We start from the raw sequence: 20,100 nt of genomic DNA, 5'->3' as shown, positions 1-20,100 counted from the left end.
AGGCAGCTTGGTGGCCCCAGGGGCTCCTCTTCAGACAGACTTCTCTCTTTTTAGGCCTCACAGTTGGGTGGCAATGGGAACACAATGGTTTCTGGGCCAGGGCCCAAGTCTTGGCAGTCTTCAGGGGCTGCGGCGTGCTCCCTGCTGGGAGAGAAGGCCATCCTCCTCATAATGGCATCTCTGACGTTGACACCTTTCAGGCCATCAGCATCTTGCTCTTGTTCTGGGGCCTGGTGCATCTTGCTGGGAGCGACTTCTGGGTCTGAGGCTCTCATTCGTAGATCCCAAGTCTGGGATCCCTTTCCGTCTGTCTGGCTGGGCGTAGCTTCTCTGGGAGACACAGACACATGCACATACACAGAGACGACAGGCTCAGAGAGACGCAAGCAGGCACACACAGACACACACATCCACAGATGCCCATTCTTCACTCGCCTCTCCTCTTCCTATCTCCTTTCTGGGCTCGGTTTCCTCTTTCCCAACACCCTCCTTCCACAAAAGAACCCCAAACACACAGTCTATAGGCCAGTATGTACATTAACAAAGTTTCCTTTGGCTCCTTCCCATGGTTGTCTGCAAAATGCAGGACCAGAGTGGGGTGCAGAGAGAGGTGCTACCACAGCAGCCACAGAGGGCCAGCCTTCTCCCTGTCTAACTACTCAGTCCTTCCTCTGGCCGGGAGCTGGCACAACCACTAAGGCTGAGTAAATGGCAGAGGCAGGACATTGGTCTGAGAAGATGCAAACACACTCTTCCAGAAGACTATGAACACGAGGCTGAGTAGGATCCAGGATTCAGGGGAAGCAAGCAAGCATGGAGGAGGGGGATCCAGCCATGCCAGGCCCCAGCCTCTGCCGGGCCATCAGAGTGTGCAGTAGGGAAGCTGCACGGAGGCATTCATTCCCATGCTGCCGGGCCGTCCATCTGGGCAGTGTTGTCGTGAAGGAGGGACAGAAGCAGAGCCTGGGGCTGGGCTGGTCTCCTGGTGGTAAGGATCAGAGCTGAATGGACTCCTGACAGGTTACCCAAGGCTGGCATGAGCCAGAGAGCAGAGTTAGGGACAGGTGAGGGAAGGAGGGAGAGGGGAGAGGAAAATCAACCTTACTTTGTCTGTTCTTTATGGATGCTTGTTCTTCCTGAATCGGGGTTTCAGTCATTCGGGCAAAAGCCGTGGCTGTGGCACAATACCCATGATGCACCAGGTAAGATGAGACCATGCTAGAAGAAATGAAATGCTCACAGTGACACTCTAGAACTGCATTTCTCATTGATCACCTGATGAAACAAACTATCTCCCTATCTGGGCTTCCTTACACATGTGAAGGTGCAACCTTCACAAAATGAGGATAAAGAGGCTGCAACAAAATGAAACACCCACCCCTCCGACCCCAGGGCTCATGCAGTCAGGCTGGGGAGGAGCTAGTACCACAGCTGTCCTCACAGCTTGGAGGAGGGGCTGCAGTTTCTTTGGAATATGCTGTCCACAAGCAGGTGAGTATGATAACAAAAATACACGCACAGGCACGTACCGTCTCCTTACAGCAGCAGCTGCCTCTTGTGAACTGTGGCAAGCCAAGAGATGGCTGACAGTCTCTCAGAGCCAAGTGGTCTAGGAGCTGCCCAGACAGGCGATGTGTGCCGTGTGCGTGCCTTCCAGAGACACAGCAGCTCCTCTGTAGACAGCCCCACATGCCTAGCATAAGCATTCCAGTTCAGCAGGCGAACCTGGCCCTCAGGAGTGCTGGCTCAAGAGGCTGATGGGGAGTTAGCCCATGACCCAAGTCCCTCCACAATACACCCAGTCAGGGGCCCAAGAAGCCAAGAAATAGGCAACTAAGTGGCCAATAGGAGCACAGCCTCTGGGGAAAGGCCTGGAGAAGCGCAATGCCCAGTCACCATTCAATTGCACAGGCAGCTGGCTCAGCGGTGGCACGTGTGTGGCATGCACACACATGGAGAGCAGAAGGGTAAGCCCTCACATCTGATGTCCACAGCTGAGTACCTTGATGTAAACATGTATCCGACACCATTACTATAACTGCCAAACACCAATGTGAAAGGCACAGAAGTTCAGCTGTGCATCTCCTCGTGTTTTAAGGGTTAAGTGAGATGACACATAGAAAGTGCCTAGCACTATCGATGAAATAAACCTCTGATAATGAAATTATGTATTTATATTATACTATGAATAAAGATAACTATTATGAACACAAGGGCAAACATTTTGGACAAAACATGGTTCAGAGGAGTCCACGCGCACGTCAGACGCCACTAACATATACGGTCCACTGACCCATTAATCCCACTTCTTGAAAGGACGCCAAGAAAATAATCTTAAATATGAAAAGCACTTTACTTACAAAAGGGTTGCCCACACAAGCAAAAGAGAGGAAATAACCCGAACCCCCCACCAAGGCGTGTAGGTGTTGGCAAACACCACACACGAACACACACCGGCGCGCGCACATGTCCAAACACACTGCAAGCTGTGAGTATCGTTCCCTCCCCAACACGGCTGGGGCAGCTTCACCTCTCCCCTTGCCTGTCCCAGCAAGCCTGCTTCAGGGACTGGCATTGTACTGGCCAGCTGTCCAAGGAAGAGCTTCTCAACAGCTCTGAGGGCTAAAACCAAAACAGTGTGGCTCTAAGGATCTGGCCACATAATCCCCGCCTCACCCCCGCCTATAGCTGCCTCCATACCCATCCTTAAGGAAAGAAAGACTGCACAAAGAACCCAGTGTGCAACCCCACCCCACCCAAGGGACCCTGCTACCTGGGTGCCTTTGCAGGCCAATAATCAGGACTAGTAGAAGCCCAGCCCTTGTCTGCCCACCCTTGTGAGTCAAGCTAACAAGCTAGCCCACCTCTGGCAGAGTGGGTCCTGGTTATCGTCTCACTCAGGCCTGCAGCTGGCGAGAATAGAGACCCAAACCTCGCCTCCCTTCAGATTCTCAGCAAGCCTGGCTTCCAGGATGGTCTGAAAACTAATCATCCAAGAGCCAGATAGGCTGACCTCAGGAGGATTCTCTTCCAGCCATCACTGCCATGGATGCCTGGGACTTAGATGGATGATGAACCTGAGAGATGACCTCAGGCCAGAGTCACAGCATGATGGATACTCCCTATGGTGCAAAAAAAGTCCACAGACGAAGAAAGAGACCACGAGGCATCCTAGTACATCCTATGCAAAATGATCTGGAGAAGGAAAGCAGCTCTGCTGGTGATAACTACATGCAGAGCCTTCCAACCCAGGTGAGGGGGCAAAGGCTTAATTAGGAACAGATCTGGAGAACTGAGCAGAAGCTGCTCATCTGGTATGAGGAAAGAAGGAAAGCCGCAGGCAGAGTTACCCCAAGAGTGCTTTCCAGAAAGAATGGTTACCCACTGGAGTTCATAAGAGCAGCTTGAAGCAGTACAGGGGCCTATGGGAGAGTGAGGCCCCTGTGATGGGCCAGGGCTGGAAAGGGCAGGAGTGGGGAACTCACCTCTGCAGCACTGCCTGCCACTCGCCAAGCCGAGCACTGATGGGGAAGCAATGCACAGTGCCTTGGACCTTGGCACGCCACTCCCGCATGTAGTCCTCAATGTCAAACAGGAAGGGCTGCTGCCCAAAGTTGGCGTCCACAATCTCCCCGGGTGTTTGCAGGCCTACGGTGGGGTAGAGGTTGGCCTGAAGAGGAGAATGAAATGTCAGTTGGGCCCTGAGGGCAGTGGGGCAGCAGGGCCTTGCCTTACCTCTGGTGCAGAGAGGGAAGGCACTGGCTCCTGCAGGCCACTATTCCAGCTTTTGAAAGAATTGCAGGCTGAAGGAGGCAGGGCTGAGTCACATTCTGCCCACCTCCTTACCAGAGACACCATTCCCCAAAGCTTAAGGACAGAAAGCAAAAGAAAAGCAAGCCAGGCTCAAAGTGCCTGCATCAGAGGCTATGGGCTCCCCAAAAATCCAAGGTCCCCCTGTGGGGGTCAGGTAGGGCACACAGAGGTAGACCAAGCTCCACAACCCTACAGGGATGCCCATGAAGACCTGCTACATGGGTGGATAATGGCTCCTTTCCAAAGGATCTTGGACCAAGGACCCCTTTGCCACCAAAAAAAGGGGATATATGACAGGGCAGGAAGGGATGAGGTGATAGAAAAGGAAGGTGGGGAGGAAGACAGCTTGGCCAAAGGGGGTAGGTGGTTTGGACCCCCAGAGCCTGGCAAAGGGTAAAGAGAGACCACTGTCCCTCCTGTCAAAGGCACACTAAGAAGAGGATCTTCTGGCTAGTGAGGTGTGGGCATGTCCCTCCATGGGTGGTGGGGCTACTTGCTTTCCCTCTATCCCCTGTCATGGCCAACTTTTGCCAGATCACTCCCTCACTCACTGTTTCCTGTGGCTCCCTGCTGCTACCAAACAGTGTCTTGCTGGCCACCTCCCCACTGTCACTGGGCGCCAGTCCTCTCTTCCACCTTCCATCCTCAGGCCATGTGTCATTCCTGAATAGCCTATGTCTTTACTGCGTGCTGGGTTCAGCCTGCCACAAGCTCTGAATCCTAAGACCTCCATGCCATAGGCAAAGCCTACCCGCCCCAAGCAAGCTTTCCCTGACCGTCACCGCCCTCAGTGACACTGCCCACCTGACAGCAGCCGTACACTTCCCAGCACTTGGCAACTGGCTATATTCATGTCTGCTTATCTCACGTCACATCTCCACAACTAGACCATTCCCTAGCTGAGACCAGAATTCTCCTGTCTTTCTCTTTGCCTAGGACCAAAGCCCCTCTCTGGGCCTTCCAGGTGGGACAGAAGGATTCTGATCTAAAGTTAAGAGTCTCTAACAGGATCCTGAGTGCTGTAGTCTAGCCTTCAGAAGGCCACTCAGATCACAAGGGCCTTTCCCAGGGCATCAGAGGGGTGCTCCAGATCCTAAGGCAATCACCAGAGTCAGCAAACCTCTTCTCTTTCCAGAACCCAGCCAGGGCGCACAGAGCCCAGCCAGACTCCCAGCAGTCTGGGTGGAGGCCTTGCATGTGACGAGATTTGTGATGACTCATAATAATGAAGGATTGGGGTGCAGAAGATGGGGATGATCTGTGAACTAAGCCAACAGGAAACTTCACCCTTTTCTAAGAAGAGAAAACCCCACAAAGCTCACCTCTTTGGCTCGGGCATACCCTGTGTGGTAGCAAACCTAGTTCCCTAGGATAGCAGCCTTCCTTAGGAATCTCTGATGAGCAGTCACCAGGACCAGGCTCCCTAACAGTTGAGAACGATGCTCTATGTACACCAGTCCACTGGCTGTAAGCCACACAGAACTGGCCCAGACCAGCTGAGCCATGGAGCTACCCTCATCTCCACCCAAACCATCCCCCCAGCTGCCTTTGGAAATGCCACAAATCACTGTCACCTGCTAAGAGTCATGGAGGAAGAACAGGCCTTGCTGCTGGAGAGAGAAGAAGGCCAGGAGATACCCCTACTGGTACTCTCAAGCTGACAGCACAGCATACATCCCTGTTTGGGGAAAGGGCCAGGCTCCACACTCTGCACTTGAGGTTCCACCATGCTCCATCCCAGTCAGCCCCCAAGAGCCCAGAGGGAGGAGACCCACCAATAGTACTTACCGGGAGGTCTGTGAAGGCTATACCTGCAGAAGGAAAGAACAGAAATGAGGCCACTTGGTCTCCTATGCGTCTGTGGGACCACAGAGGGTCCATCACAATGTCTGGGGAGGGGCTGGGCAGCACACATCTCTCCTACGGCAGAGGCCAAGCAGGTGCTGGGGCCTGGTAGGTTTAGACCCTGGCATTCCCTTTGCTGGGTGGCCTTGCTGGAAGTAAAGTCAAATACTTGAATATTTGCCCACACATCTTCCAGTCTCTCAAGGAAAAAGCCTGCCAGGAAGGACTAAACCCAAATAATGTACCCTGAGGCCTCTGCAGGCCTGATCCTTCTTTTGATCTAACATGTATTGACGGAGATTTACTGAATATGCCAAGCCCTTTTCCATCCATCACCGCATCTGATCTGTATACCAGCTCTGGGGAGCAGGCGTTCTTATCCCCATTTTACAGATGAGGAAAGTAAGCCTCAGAGGTGAAATGATTTGCCAACAGTCATAAAACTAGCAGAAGCGCTACGCCTGGACTCTTTCCTAGCCTGAGGCTCCAACATCATCTCTAAGCTGACAGAGAAGTGGACACAGGGAGGGTGGCAGCTGCCCATCTCCAGCCAATACCCATCCAGAGTCTCCAGAGCTTTCAGGTTGACAAATCCTAGGTTAACACGGGCCTGTGTACCCTCTGACCCTTCTGCCAAGGGAAGGGGCTGCTTCCAGGTTCTTCAGCCTTGAGCTAGAAGTGAGAGAAGAGGAAAGCTGCCCAAATATGTGAGCAGAACAAGCACCTCAAATTATCCATCAGAGCATTCATGTTCTATAGATCGAGCAACGGCTCACGGAGAAAGGTGAGCCTTCCAAGGACTCACAGCCCTTCCATTTTTTGAAAATTCTTATATCTTCTAGAAGCTCCTGAGCTTTTGGACTGAGAAGTTTCCAAGCCACTCCTTAGAGGTCCCAGTCAGCTTCCCTAACTCCTGCCCAGAAGAGAAACCGAAACCCAGCAAGAGAGAGGAACAGGTGAGGGTTTCACGGTAGGTCTCCCAGTGAACCCGAGGCCAGAATCCTGTCAGGCAGCTGGCACGTACCCTGTGCCTGCTCTGTGCTGGGTCCTGGGCTCAGGGCCTCCCAAGGAACCATTTCATCCTCAGAACAACCTTAGAAAGCGTATACAGTCTTGAACATTAGTTTACAAAGGAAAAAACCAACGTGCAGAGAAATTGCTTACATTCTTTGCCAGGCTATTTTGCTCCTGAGTGAGGGAAGTGTGCAAACCCCGCGATCTGCCTGCCTGAAGCCACTTCTCAGCCCCACATGCAGAGTGGCAGTCACAGAGCTGGCAGAGCGGAGGCTGGAAGGCCCTCTGCATCCAGGAGAAGACCTCAATGTCCACCCTCCAGGTCTGCACAAGAGCTGCCCGTGCAGAGCTCAGTGTGGCCAGGCTGCAGCTGCTATACTCCCTGCTCAAGCAGAAGACCCACGGGCTCCGGCAGAAGGAGGTCGAGGCTCCATCAGTATCTGCAGTGTGACCGTGGCAATTGACCCAATCTTTCCAAGCCCATCTGAAATAAGGGGGTAACACTAATCCTGACACTTCAAGAAAGAAAGGAGAAACTGAGATACTTCTATAAGAAGTGCTTCCAAACTGTGAGGTCTTAGTACAAGCTGGCTGCAGTTGTGCCACAGGGTGAGGCAAGTGCCACACTTCTGGGCAGGGGAAGACCCAGCCTGGCGTGCCTAGCTCTACCTCACAATGGCACTCAGGAAGGACAAGGCCTTGAGGAGCTTCCAGGAAGATGAGGAAAGAGGTTACTCCACCCCCTATTGCGCCGGACAAGGGCAACACAGCTCCCCCAGACCTGCAGGTCTCTGGGAGCCTCCACAAGGCCAATGTAGTGGTGAGATCTGGGAAAAAAGTCAGGCAAAGATCCAGGATACAAACAGAACATTCAAACTTGCTGATAAGAAGTGCTCTGAGCCAAAGAGACATAGGTCAGGGGTTAATGAGGCTGAGGATATAAAGCCTCTCAGAGCACAGGGATGTATAAAAATGACTCCAAATGTGTGGACCCCTTGTAGGTGAGACATTATTTCCTGTCTCCATTCATTTGCTCATTCATCCTTCCATCAAGTAACTGCTAAGACTTCCCAGGAGCCAGGACCTCAAAGTGTTGCCGGCTCCATGCAACTAACAATGACACAGACAACTGACCACTGACACAAGGGCAAATGCCGTGACAGAGGAACGATGGAGCAAAGAAAGCAAAGGAATGGGGAGGTCAGAGGGAGAAAACATCCTTCTACTTCTCTAAAGGGGAGAAGGTAAGGGTTCGGGTTCTGAAGGTTAAAAAGCAGTGACTGATCCCAGGTGAGATTCTAAAGCACATTACTGATAAGCTGGCTTATGGAAAGGAAACAAGGTCATTAGAAGATTCACCAAGTAGTCTATTAATCCAAATTCATTGCCCTTCCATTAAATTCTGTGATCTAGAAAATGCAGGGGACAGGCCACATACATTTTTCAGTAAGGTCTCAGTAATATCGTTGTGGCCAAGACAGAAAAACAAGAGTTTCAAATGAACATAATTAAGTGATTCTTAAATAGCTATACCCTGAAGGACTCAGATCTCAGCCTTGTTCTCTTCGAATATTTTTTCAAGACCTTGATGAAAACATACATAAACATGTTTATCAAATTTTTTTTGTTAATACAGTGCTGACAAGGCTATCAAATATTTGAGAAAAAACAAGCAAGATCACAGACGATCCTGACAGGTTGGAAAAATAAGCAATATCCTCCTAAATGAGTGAGATCTTGCATGAGGTCTATAAAACAGGTGGAAGTGGGAGATAAGAGTTTAAAAAAAAAAAAAAGAGTTTAAAAATAATGTGAGGGTTTGGGCTGGCATAAAGGTGTCTGAGAGCTCCTTACAGACCTAGGTACCTGACTGACAAAGAGCCTGGGGGCTTGGCATGTCCACAGGGCCCAGATGAGAGAGATGAAGGTGGAGAGAAGACAGCAGGGTATGCCCCGAACTTCATCCCATTGCCCTGTACCGGCAAATGTGGACAACCTGGAGGGATGTGACAAAGGCAGGTATCCAGAGCACAGAGAAAAGACTGAGACTGGGACAGGTGAAGAGGGACATGGGTAAAGAGGCTACAACTGAAGCTCCTGGGACTCTAACAGCAGAACAAGAGCCAGGAAACAGCCGGAGTCAGAGAGCAAAGTGGGTATAAGAAGCCATCTTGAGACCTTGTCCTTAGCTGCCAGCTCACCAGCTGGGTGCCACCAACTACAGCCAGGTGGCTACAGATTTCAGAGGATGTCTCCGGATGTGCGCCTGAGTCACATCTGCGGGGTTTATGCTACACTCTTGGCTGCCCACTATGGGCAGTGGCATCTGACTGTCCTGTTGAGGAATTCTGACTCCCGGAACACCTGGGTGGCTCAGTCGTTGGTGTCGGCCTTCGGCTAGGGTCATGATCCCAGGGTCCTGGGATCGAGCCCCATGTCAGGCTCAGCAAGGGGCCTGCTTCTCCCTCTCCCACTCCCCATGCTTCTGTTCCATTTCTCGCTTTCTGTCAAATAAATAAATAAAATCTTAAAAAAAAAAAAGAAAGAAAAGAAATGCTGACTCCTGGCCTTTCAGTCCCAGCCACCAGCAAACCCAATTCCCACTCATGCAGCCTAATTCAGCTGAGGTTCATCTCATGGAGAACCCACACAGAAGTCACCTCTGCCACCTTCTCACTGCCCCTCAAGCCAGGGGATGTAGGCCTCCTAAAAGTTAAGTTCTTTCTTTCTTTCTTTTTTTTTTTTTTTAAGATTTTATTTATTTATTAGAGAGAGACAGTGAGAGAGGGAACACAAGCAGGGGAAGTGGGAGAGGGAGAAGCAGGCTTCCTGCTTAGCAGGGAGCCCGATGCAGGGCTCCATCCCAAGGACGATGGGATCATGACCCGAGCCGAAGGCAGACGCTAAACAACTGAGCCACCCATGCGCCCCTACAAGTTAGGTTCTAAGTAAAATACCCAATTCCCTTTTCTTACAAGGCCTGTGGCCAGCCTAGCTGGTAGGGTTCTGCCAGATCAGAGACCTCTGCAAATCCAAACAGGCAGGCCCAGTGGTTAGGCACTACCTCAGGGCCATTTTGGCCAAGGGCTCCTCTTACTCAAGAGTCAAATACCAAATACCAGTCAGCCCCAGTAGGGCAAGACACCACAATAACCAATGTCTCCCTATCTCCCAGGCTCTTATCCTAAATCTCTCCACATGTACCTGGTTGCTCTTCCAAGAGATCCTTTAGGGCCCCCATCACTCCCCACTGACTGCTGCTCCTCCCGGCTTCCTAATCCTGGCTAACAGCACCACTATCCAGCCTCTTTCCCATCCTCTCTTCTTGCTAGTGCACCCCATCTGTCACTAAGCCCTCCTGGGCCATCCTGGCCTTTGTCAGGCTTGTTCCCCATAGCCTGAACCAATCGCGATGACCTTGCCTTAGGTTATCTACCTCTTCCCCAGGCCCTCCCTCACTCCTGTCAGTCTCTCCTTTGCAGTTACATTGAAGGACCCTTTTATTTTATTTTATTTTGTTTTAAGATCTTATTTATTTATTTGACAGAAAGAAACACAGCAGGAGGAATGGGAGAGGGAGAAGCAGGCTTCCTGCTGAGCAGGGAGCCCGATGCGGGACCCGATCCCAGGACCCTGGGATCATGACCTGAGATAAAGACAGACACTTAACAACTGAGCCACCCAGGTGACCCCGAAGGACCCTTTTAAATAGAACTCTGTCCAGGTTGCTATCTGTTAACTGTGAAAAGGCCAGAAAAGACCTGGCCCCATCTGACTCCAGCCCGTCTGTTTATCTCCCATATGAGAGCAGACCTCTTGTTGCTTCACAGCAACTAGCATCCTGCATGTTGGAAGGGCCAGCCAAAGTCAGGACCCAGGCCACGAACGTGCAAACCACTACCACTGGTGGGTATATACTTCTCACCAAGGCCAAATCCAACTCCAACAAGTGTCACACAGGCCAGGGGCATGACCATGACCCTGGTCTTTTCTCAGCACCAACCCTGGGCTTGACAAATACTGCTAAATGGATGGATTAACAAAGGAAGCACCTCCGCTACCTTCCCTTCACTTCAGAGGGCTCCAATGCCTGGAAACGGCTGCAGTTCCCCAGAGCTCCCCAGAGCTCGGCAGAGGATCAGTGACCCTGCTCTGGTGTTCCAGCCTGCTTGTGGGCCGCTCACCAATCAAAGTGGCTCCATGGGGTATAGCCTCTAAGGTCCCCTAGGCACCCACCAAGGCTGTGGCCATTCTTGGTGTAGAAGCAGGTGCTGTTGATGAGGTTGACACAGCAGCCAATCACATCTCCTGTGGTGAATGTGGGACCGTAGGGCTGGCCAGTACCAGAGGAGCAGAATGAGTGCCCATCATCGCCATGGTAACCATAGGAATGTTTATCCCAACCTGTGGAGGAAGAGAAGAGCAACAGGTGAGTGGATATAGTTGAGTCAGCCAGACACACCACCTGGGTCTGAGCTCCTGTCCCCAGCCTGCTACCACCTCAGTTAGTACTTCTGGCCTCTCAGAGCCGGCTGTGGACAGGGTAGGGCTATGCCCAAGGAGCAGGGAGTCCAGCAGGTGATCGCACTTGAGGAGCTGAAGCAATCAAGGGGCCCAAGCTGTGGTTAACAAGAACCAAAACCATGAGTGACCTGGAAGGGACTTACCAGAAGGCCATGCGTATGACAAGGGAAAATGTTATGAAGGAGAGGGGCTTAAACTGACCTTTGAGGGATTTTTAAACATATTTTTTAACTGAAGTATAATTTACATGTAATAAGATTCTCCCTTTTTAATGGACAGTTCAGCAAGTTGGTTTGTTTTTTAAATATTTTATTTATTTATTTGACAGATCATAAGTAGGCAGAGAGGCAAGCAGACAGAGAGAGGGAAGCAGGCTCCCTGCTGAGCAGAGAGCCTGACGTGGGGCTTGATCCCAGGACCCTGAGATCACGACCTGAGCCGAAGGCAGAGGCTTTAACCCACTGAGCCACCCAGGCACCCCGACAGTTCAGCAAGTTTTAACAAGTGTTACCACCATGATCAAGACATAGAAATTACCGCTGTTCCAAAAAGTTCCCTCATGCCTCTTTGCAGTCAGCCCCACTCCACCCGCCCCAGTCACTGGCAACACTGATCCGATTTGTTCCTAAAGTTTTGCCTTTTCCAGGATGTCACAGAAATGAAATCACAGAATACAGAGGGTCCTGTGTCTGACTTCTTTCACTTAGCACAACACATTTGAGATTCACCCACACTGTTTAGGTGTACCAGTATTTTGTTTCTTTTTATTGCTGACGTAGTCCTCCATTATATGGATATGACACAGTTTATCCATTCATTAGTTGATGACATTTGAGCTGTTTCGATCTTTGGCCATTGTGAAAAAAGCCAATAAATACTTACATACGGGCCTTTGCGTGGACATATGTTTTCATTTCTCTTGAATAAATACTCAGAGGTGGTATTGCTGGCTCATAAAATAAGTGTATGTTTAACTTGATAACAAAATGCCTAATTGTTTTCCTACGTGGTTGTACTATTTGCATTCTCACAGCAATGTATAAGGCCCACTTTCTCACAAATACCTGTTATGGTCAGATGTTGGGTTTTTTTTTCTTACTCTTTTAGCCATTTTATTTATTTATTTATTTATTTAAAAAAAATTTTTAAAGATTTTATTTATGTATTTGACAGACAGAGATTACAAGTAGGCAGAGAGGCAGGCAGAGAGAGAGAGGAGGAAGCTCTCTGCTGAGCAGAGAGCCCGATGTGGGGCTCGATCCCAGGACTCTGAGATCATGACCTGAGCTGAAGGCAGAGGCTTTAACCCACTGAGCCACCCAGGCGCCCCATCTTTTAGCCATTTTAGTAGGTATTAGTAGTTTCAATGTCACTGCAGCTTTACTGTGCATTTCCCCAACAACCAAGGATCTTTTGAGCATCTTTTCATATACTGAATCATCAATCTGTTAGAAAAACTATTGAACTATGCAAAATTTTAACCAGGTTTTTTTTTTTAAACAGGTTTTAAAAAAAAGATTTTATTTATTTATGAAAAAAGAGATGGGGGAAGGGCAGAAGGAGAAGCAGACTCCCTGATGAGCAGGGAGCCAGGTAAAGAGCTCAATCCCAGGACCCCCGGGATCACTATCTGAGCCGGAGGCAGACACTTAACTGACTGAGCCACCCAAGCACCCCTTTAACCAGTTTTTAAAATTGAGCTGTGTGTCTTAGGAAGATTTAAGGATTCTAGATATAGTCTGAATACAAATCCTTTTATGTGTTTCACAAATATTTTTTCCCAGGGTGTGGTGTGTCTTTTCATTTTTTTTACAGTATTTTTCTTTTCTTTTTTTTTTTAAAGATTTTATTTATTTATTTGACAGACAGAGATCACAAGTAGGCAGAGAGATAGGCAGAGAGAGAGGAAGCAGGCTCCCTGCTGAGCAGAGAGCCCGATGTGGGGCTCGATCCCAGGACTCTGAGATCATGACCTGAGCTGAAGGCAGAGGCTTTAACCCACTGAGCCACTCAGGAACTCCTTAACAGTATTTTTCAAAGGCCTTCTGGGATTTTGATTGGGATTGGGTTGAATCTATAGATCAATTTGGAGAGAATAGATAGCTTAATAATACTGAATATTTCAATTTCTGAACATGGCATATCTCTCCTCTTATTTAGGTCTTTAATTTCTCTCAACAGGTTTTGACCAATTTTTCTCTACTCTACTTTTCATGCTATTCTAAGTGTTATTTTAAAATTTCAATTCCCAATTGTTTTTTTGCTATTATATCAATATATAATTGATTTTGGGATGGGAATATAGGATCAAGGTTTCTTTTGGAGTGACAAAATGTTCTAAAATTAGATTAAGATGATGGTTGCACAGCTGTGAACATGCTAAAAACCACTGATGTGTATACTTTAGATGAGTGGTTTTTATAGCATGTAAATATTATTTGGATAAAGCTATTAAACATACACACACATATATTTGACTTTTTATATATTCACCTGGTGTCCTGCAACCTTGTTAAACACACCAATTAGTTCTGGTTGCTTTTATGAAGATTCTTTGGGATTTTTAAATATATTGTCTGAGAATAAAGACAGTTACATTCTTCCCATCTACTCTGCATGTCTTCTATTTCTTTTTCCTGGCTTACTGCACTGACTAGGGCCTCCATACATGCTGAGTATAACTAGTGATAGCAAAAGTAAGTGAGACCTCTGAAGTATACCACAGTTTTGTACAGGGAAAAGAGTGGAAAAGATGACTCTGGGAAGGTAAAGACATGTGCACAGATGGGACCAGAGGGTGTGAGCTGCAGAGGGCCTGCCTGCCTGCTTGGCTAAGGAAAAGGAGTAGAGCCCACAGGGCCATGGCAAGCCAGGACCTGCAAAGGGTAGGCAAGCCTGACAGTCTGGCAAGCAGGTCTATTTCCCAAAGCAGCTCCTTCAAATAGCTTTCCCAGCCTTTGCTGCTTCCTTCGGGTCTGAGCAGCATGCCTATGTGAACATGCTTAAACACACCCCTCACCCCTCCCTTCCCAAGTGACATGGGTAGAAGTTCTCTGCTGGGAGGGAAGCTCTCTCCAGAAAGGCAGAGTGGTTGAGGATCTGAGTAGCTGAGAAAGGAAGGTAGGGCTCAAACATTTTCAGTATGTGCACAGATGTGTGGTGGGGAAGGGGAGGTTAGGGCAAGGGCAGCGGGTTGTGGCCAGGCTGTAAGCAGAGGTATGGGGGTGAAGCAGATGGATGACAAGGACAGTACTTGGCAAAGGAGACAAAGGGCATGGATGGAGAGGAAGAACTGATCAGGCTGTGGAGCCCAAACTCTGCCCCGCATTTGTACTGCTGGGCTCAAGGACAAGTTGTTTCTCCTAATCATATTATCCATCTCAAGCCTTGCGGACCCTGAGCTTTCATTTCTTTTCAGCCAGGAACCCTCTGGTTAAACAAAGCTTCCCCAGAACCCACAGTGGGGAACACACCAAAGCTGAATGGCTCTCACTACTGAGTACAGGACTCAGAGACCTGCTGCTCCCCTCCCAATAGCTTTCTACCACATCACAAGGAAACTATCTTGAGAACTGCCCAGGGCTGGCTTTAGAAGGCCCAATGCCTAGAGCCAGGCTCTGGTCCCACCTTTCCTATTCTCCAGAGATAGTGGACTACCTAGCTCAAGGGACAAGGTGCTATTCTGGGCATCAACAGGCCCAGGACTGAAAGGAGTCTTTCCACTGCTGGTGGGTTCATAGATCATCTGACTTCAGGGAAGCACTCTTCTGGGGCACAGCGATGCCCATTCCTGCCCAAGAGCTGGCTGATGAGGCTACCAGAGGCAATGGCTCTTCTCAGGCCTCCATACAGGAGGCCATAAGGCTCTGCAGCAGCACCTGCAACTACAGAAGGCCACAAAGGAAGGGGGTCCAGCTGAACAGCAAAGTGACAATTATCCCTCCAGGTCTGGCTCAGACTGTGCTTAGCGCCCCAGGTCTGCCCACCAGCTTCCCCTGCCTCAGGATCCTCATCCACGTGCCATACCAGTCACAGCCGTCCTCCCTGGATCCTTCCGATTGAGCATGGGTGCTCCCCACATCCAACACAGTAACTGACCACAATGGGGCAACCTGTGAGGAGAACGTGGCAATAATCCTGTGTATTTGTCATAACAGGTACTGCCACTTCCACCTCAAGACCGGGACCTTGCTCACCAGCCCACAACGCTGAGAAATGGCTGAGCTGGGATTTGCACCCAAACCTTCAGGTTCCAAAACCCACATCTTCCCTGTCATGGATCCTGTCTCATTTGGTGTGATAACCATCTGGGCAGTAAAATCGTCCCCAAGCCCCAGACCCTTCACCAGAAGACAGTGGTTAGATGCACTGGTTTTAGGGCTCTGTGGACCACAGATCTCTGACTTGCAGTGACTCAGGAGGCCTCCAGGCCAGAAATGGGGGAAGGGCCAGATCTCAGCCCTAGAAGAAGACAGAGGCACTGGTGCCTCCTGCCTGAAGGCTGCAGCTGCCCATCTTGGCTCTCCAGGGTGTCCACACCTTCCCATCTCACCAGGCGGCCATGGCCAGCAGACCAGAACACACATTTCCACCCAATGCCCACTGGAAAAGGGTTCCTAACGAAGAAGCCACACTTCTCATATACAAAGAACATGAATATGATCCAGACAGAAAGACAGGAGCCCTTCACTTTAGGCCACAGGCCTAAGTTCTCAGCTGGAATCCCCCAGGACAGGCTGTTCTGCTAAGTACCCTACTGCTGCAAGAAACCCAGACTTCCGCTCCAGGGGCCTGGGATGCCAGGGACAGAAGTGTGGCTCTCAATGGTGCTTGAGCAGCAAAGCTTTCCCTAAAGCCAAGCTCACCACTCACCACTTCCTGAAGCCAGGTGGTGGTGGGGGAACACTGTCCAGGAAAGCCACTGCCCATTCTAGCCCTCCCCAAGAATCCTTAGCGAGAGCAGCTTGCTGCTGTGGGTCCTCTCAGAACTATGCCCACAGCTGTTGATGTCCACTGGGTCCTCCCTTTGTACCAGTTCATCATGATCCATCTCTAAAGCTTGCCCCTTGAAGTTTTCCATAACATTATTTGGCCCCCTCTCCCCCAGCATACTGATCACATCCCTGATCAATTCTGATTCCTACTGAACCTTTCAAGTCACCAGTCACTGTTCCTGACAGTGCCCCCTAACTATCCTCTCTGGCTAAGACAGGAGCTCCTTGGGGCATGGGCCATATGATCTCATCACCAGTTCCTCCAGACCCAGCACATCAGGAGATCAGGAGTCTGAGAAGTAGTACACGTATGTGTACACACACACACACACACACACACACACACACACATCTGTGTGTTCATGTGCAATGACCAGTTCTAGCCCATTTTTCTCTCACACAAGGATGCCCCTGCAGGACAGATTTTGTATGCAGATTTTCTGTCTAGAAGGTAGAAAACTTGAACTACAAGATTTTCTTTGTTTTAGCTTTCTCAGATTAAAGCAGTAGGTACTCCAGAAATTCTAATAAAAATGTGGCCATTTGGCCGGGGTGGCTCAGTTGGCTCAACATCTGATTCTTGGTTTCTGGTTTCAGCTGGGGTCATGATCTCAAAGTCACGAGATCAAGCCCCAAGCTGGCCTCTGCAATCAGCAGGGAGTCTGCTTGGGATTCTCTCTCTCCCGCTTCCTCTGACCCTCCCCTCCATGTACTCTCTCTCTAAAATAAATAAATAAATGTGGGGTTTTTTTTAAAGATTTTATTTATTTATTTGACAGAGAGAGATCACAAGTAGGCAGAGAGGCAGGCAGAGAGAGAGGAAGGGAAGCAGGCTCCCCGCCGAGCAGAGAGCCCAATGCGGGACTCGATCCCAGGACCCTGAGATCATGACCTGAGCCGAAGGCAGCGGCTTAACCCACCGAGCCACCCAGGCGCCCTAAATGTGGGTTTTTTTGATGTGGCAATATGATTTATCAAAAGTAGTAAAATCACCCAGAACTATTTCCTTAATTGTTAAGCCAATGACTCAAGGATAAATGGGGGATATTTTTGTCTCCATGTATGGGAGCTCAATAACTATCACCAAAACAACAGATGCTTACATTTCCAAAGGCCTAAAATAGAAAATTAAGTATTTTGATGCTTTTCTTCAAAAATAAACTACGTAATTATTTTGACAAAACTACCATCAAGCTATAAATACGGATTTTAAATTTTAAAAACATGAAGAGCTCAATTAAAAAAAAAAGTATTTAGTTAGAATCAATTCAAGAATCACCTCAGGCTGTCTGGAAAATAGGTAAGTTTTCCTGTTTTTGTTTCCAATTCCCAAATGATTTATCAATTATATAGATTTACTCAAACGAAGAAAATTTATAGTCCCTGTGGTACACTGAATAAGGCTTCCCAAAGATGTCATGTCCTAATCCCAGAACCTGTGAATATGCTATTGAAGATTTTGCAGAAGAGATTAAGGGGGGGAAAAAGTGATTAAGGTAAGGCTCTTGAAATGGGAGACTGGACTGTCCTGTATTATCTGGATGGGGAGACAACGTCCTCACAAGGGTCCCTGTAAGATGGAGGCAAGAGGGTCTACTCAGAAAAGGTGATGTGGGGGCACCTGGGTGGCTCAGCCATTAAGTATCTGCCTTCAGCTCAGGTGATGATCCCAGGGTCTTGGGACTGAGCCCTAAGTCGGGCTCCCTACTCGGTGGAAAGCCTGCTTCTCCCTCTCACGCTGTCAAATAAATAAATAAAAATCTAAAAAAGAAAAGAAAAGAAAAGCTGATGTGAAAGCAGAGACCGTTAGATGCTACACTGCTGACTTTGAAGATGGAGAGATGGGGCACATGCTAAAAAATTCAAGTGGACACCAGAAGCCAGAAAAGGCAAGGAAACAGATTTTCTCCTCTAGGGCCTCCGAAAAGAACGTCACCCTGATGACATCAGGAATGATCAGTGTAGAAAATAAACACCTCAGCCCTTTGTCTCTTGCTCATCAGAGTGCTATGAAGTTAAAAGCTTTTGCAAGAAAAACACAGAGCTATAATGTATCTTCAATTAAAGCTATGATTTTATAACCAATGTTTTTTCCAAACACAATTAAGAGCCTGTATGTGAGGAGAAGGTACATATGTGTGTGTGAAAGCTAGCTTGGGGTGAAAAATGGAATGTTAATCACTTCATTTAGTAACAGTGGCTGTGGCAGCGGCTTGGCTTAGGGCCACTGTGCTACCTTCCCATCCTCTGGAAAGGACAAGCAACCAATCCACTTAGTTAGCCGACTAACAAAGGCCTGCCTACTTCATGGGGCTGATAAATTAGGGGTGGGGGGAGGTGTGAAAGCAACAGAGAAGACATTATATATATATATATTTTTTTTTTAAGATTTTATTTATTTATTTGACAGAAAGAGATCACAAGTAGACAGAGAGGCACACAGAGAGGAAGGGAAGCAGGCTCCCCGCCGAGCAGAGAGAGCCCAATGTGGGGCTCAATCCCAGGACGCTAGGATCGTGATCTGAGCCGAAGGCAGAGGCTTTAGCCCACTAAGCCACCCAGGCTCTCCCACAGGCACCCCGAGAAGACATAATATGTAAGTAAACCAGTAAGCAAACAAGAAAACACCTGATAGACACAATCTGCTCTGAAGGAAACAAACCCAGGTGATGGGCTAGAAACGGGAGTGGGGATGGTGATAGTGTAGTCAAGTTAGACCTCGCCAAGCTCTGACCCTTATGCAGAGGTGTGCTTAATGAGAGAATCAGAAAAAGAACTTTGGGGGCAAAGGGAATGAGCTCACCATATCTGGGAAATAGGAAAAGACGACCAGTGGGGCTGGAGCTGAGAGACTTACAAAGAGTCAGAGCAGAGTCAACAGGACCCACTGGATGTGCGTGCTGCTGGTCTGAGAGCAGACAAGGATGCCGCCCAGGTTCTGTCTGGGACAAATGGGTGGATGGTGGTACTGCCTACTAAGAGAAGGAGCAGGCCTTTCAGACACGTTAAGTCAGAGCAAGTGGGTGGCTATACAAGGCCAGGGCAAGACTGTGGCTCATCCCAGATGCTCAAGGCTGAGATGGGGAACACTCACTAAACAAACAGTGGTGTAGGCAGAAAATTTAAAATGAAGTCACTGGAGGATTTTCCTACTGTGTTGCCTGATACAATGGCTTTCTGTTTTCCCTTTGGGAGAAAAATTCAGGCCAGACAAAGACTAGAAAAGGCAGAACAAACGCAGAGAACGGCACCAGAAGCCCAAAATAGATGAGGAGATGTTAAAGGACACGAAGTTACTCTCGATGGATTAAGTTACCCCACTTGCAATGAATCCTCTCCCCAGGCCTTGAGAGGCTGTATGGCAGAGAGAAGTTGGTACTATCACTGCTGATCGTGAGGAATCAGGCAGACAGGAGAAAAAACAAAAGGCCACGGCCTGATTGCAGTTGCACATTCTGCAAAGAGTCTGTTGTCAGTCTCAAGCTAGGGTCCTACAGAGGGCGTGTGGCCTGTCAGGAAGAGACACCGTAGCCCTGGGTACCAGAGCAGAAGTGTGGCCTGAAGGGCTTCTGCAGTCTGGTCCTGGATACAGCCTTGTCCTTCCAAGACGGCAGGCCCTGGCCAGTCATTTGCCTCCTTGGATCTTGGTTCCCTTCTCTACCAAGTGAGGGGGGATCAGTTGGAAAGTGTTGTCAAATAGCTCTAAGGTTAACCTTAAAAAATACCGAGTCTCCAAAATAATCAGAAGGTACAATAAACCCCATCTGAAGGCTGAGGAAACTGAGGCCCTGAGAGGCTACAGGAGGGCTCGTGGTCTTGTAGATAACACTCCCAGAAGCTCAGTTCTTCTTCCCTCTGAGGGACACTCAGGTGAGAACCAAGCAGGTGCCCACAAGGGTGAAGCTACTAC

The 20,100-nt window shown here is 49.0% G+C and overlaps 1 protein-coding gene across 2 annotated transcripts in view; it reads right to left on the bottom strand.

Annotated features, from left to right (window-relative positions):
* RANBP10 (RAN binding protein 10) overlaps positions 1-20,100 on the bottom strand; it is a 65,374-nt gene that overhangs the window by 3,701 nt on the left and 41,573 nt on the right. For both annotated transcript variants that reach the window (XM_032854174.1, XM_032854175.1), the window contains 4 exons: positions 10,909-11,076; positions 5,602-5,624; positions 3,486-3,670; positions 1,106-1,218 (listed from right to left, as the gene is read on the bottom strand). In XM_032854174.1, coding sequence (XP_032710065.1) covers positions 1,106-1,218; positions 3,486-3,670; positions 5,602-5,624; positions 10,909-11,076 — 489 coding nt within the window. The remainder of the gene's footprint in view (positions 1-1,105; positions 1,219-3,485; positions 3,671-5,601; positions 5,625-10,908; positions 11,077-20,100) is intronic.

This window comes from Lontra canadensis, unplaced genomic scaffold, assembly GCF_010015895.1.
Source record: "Lontra canadensis isolate GAN:19392208 unplaced genomic scaffold, GSC_riverotter_1.0 scaffold8, whole genome shotgun sequence".
NCBI lineage: Eukaryota > Metazoa > Chordata > Mammalia > Carnivora > Mustelidae > Lontra > Lontra canadensis.
This window is presented reverse-complemented; position numbering and strand designations above follow the sequence as displayed.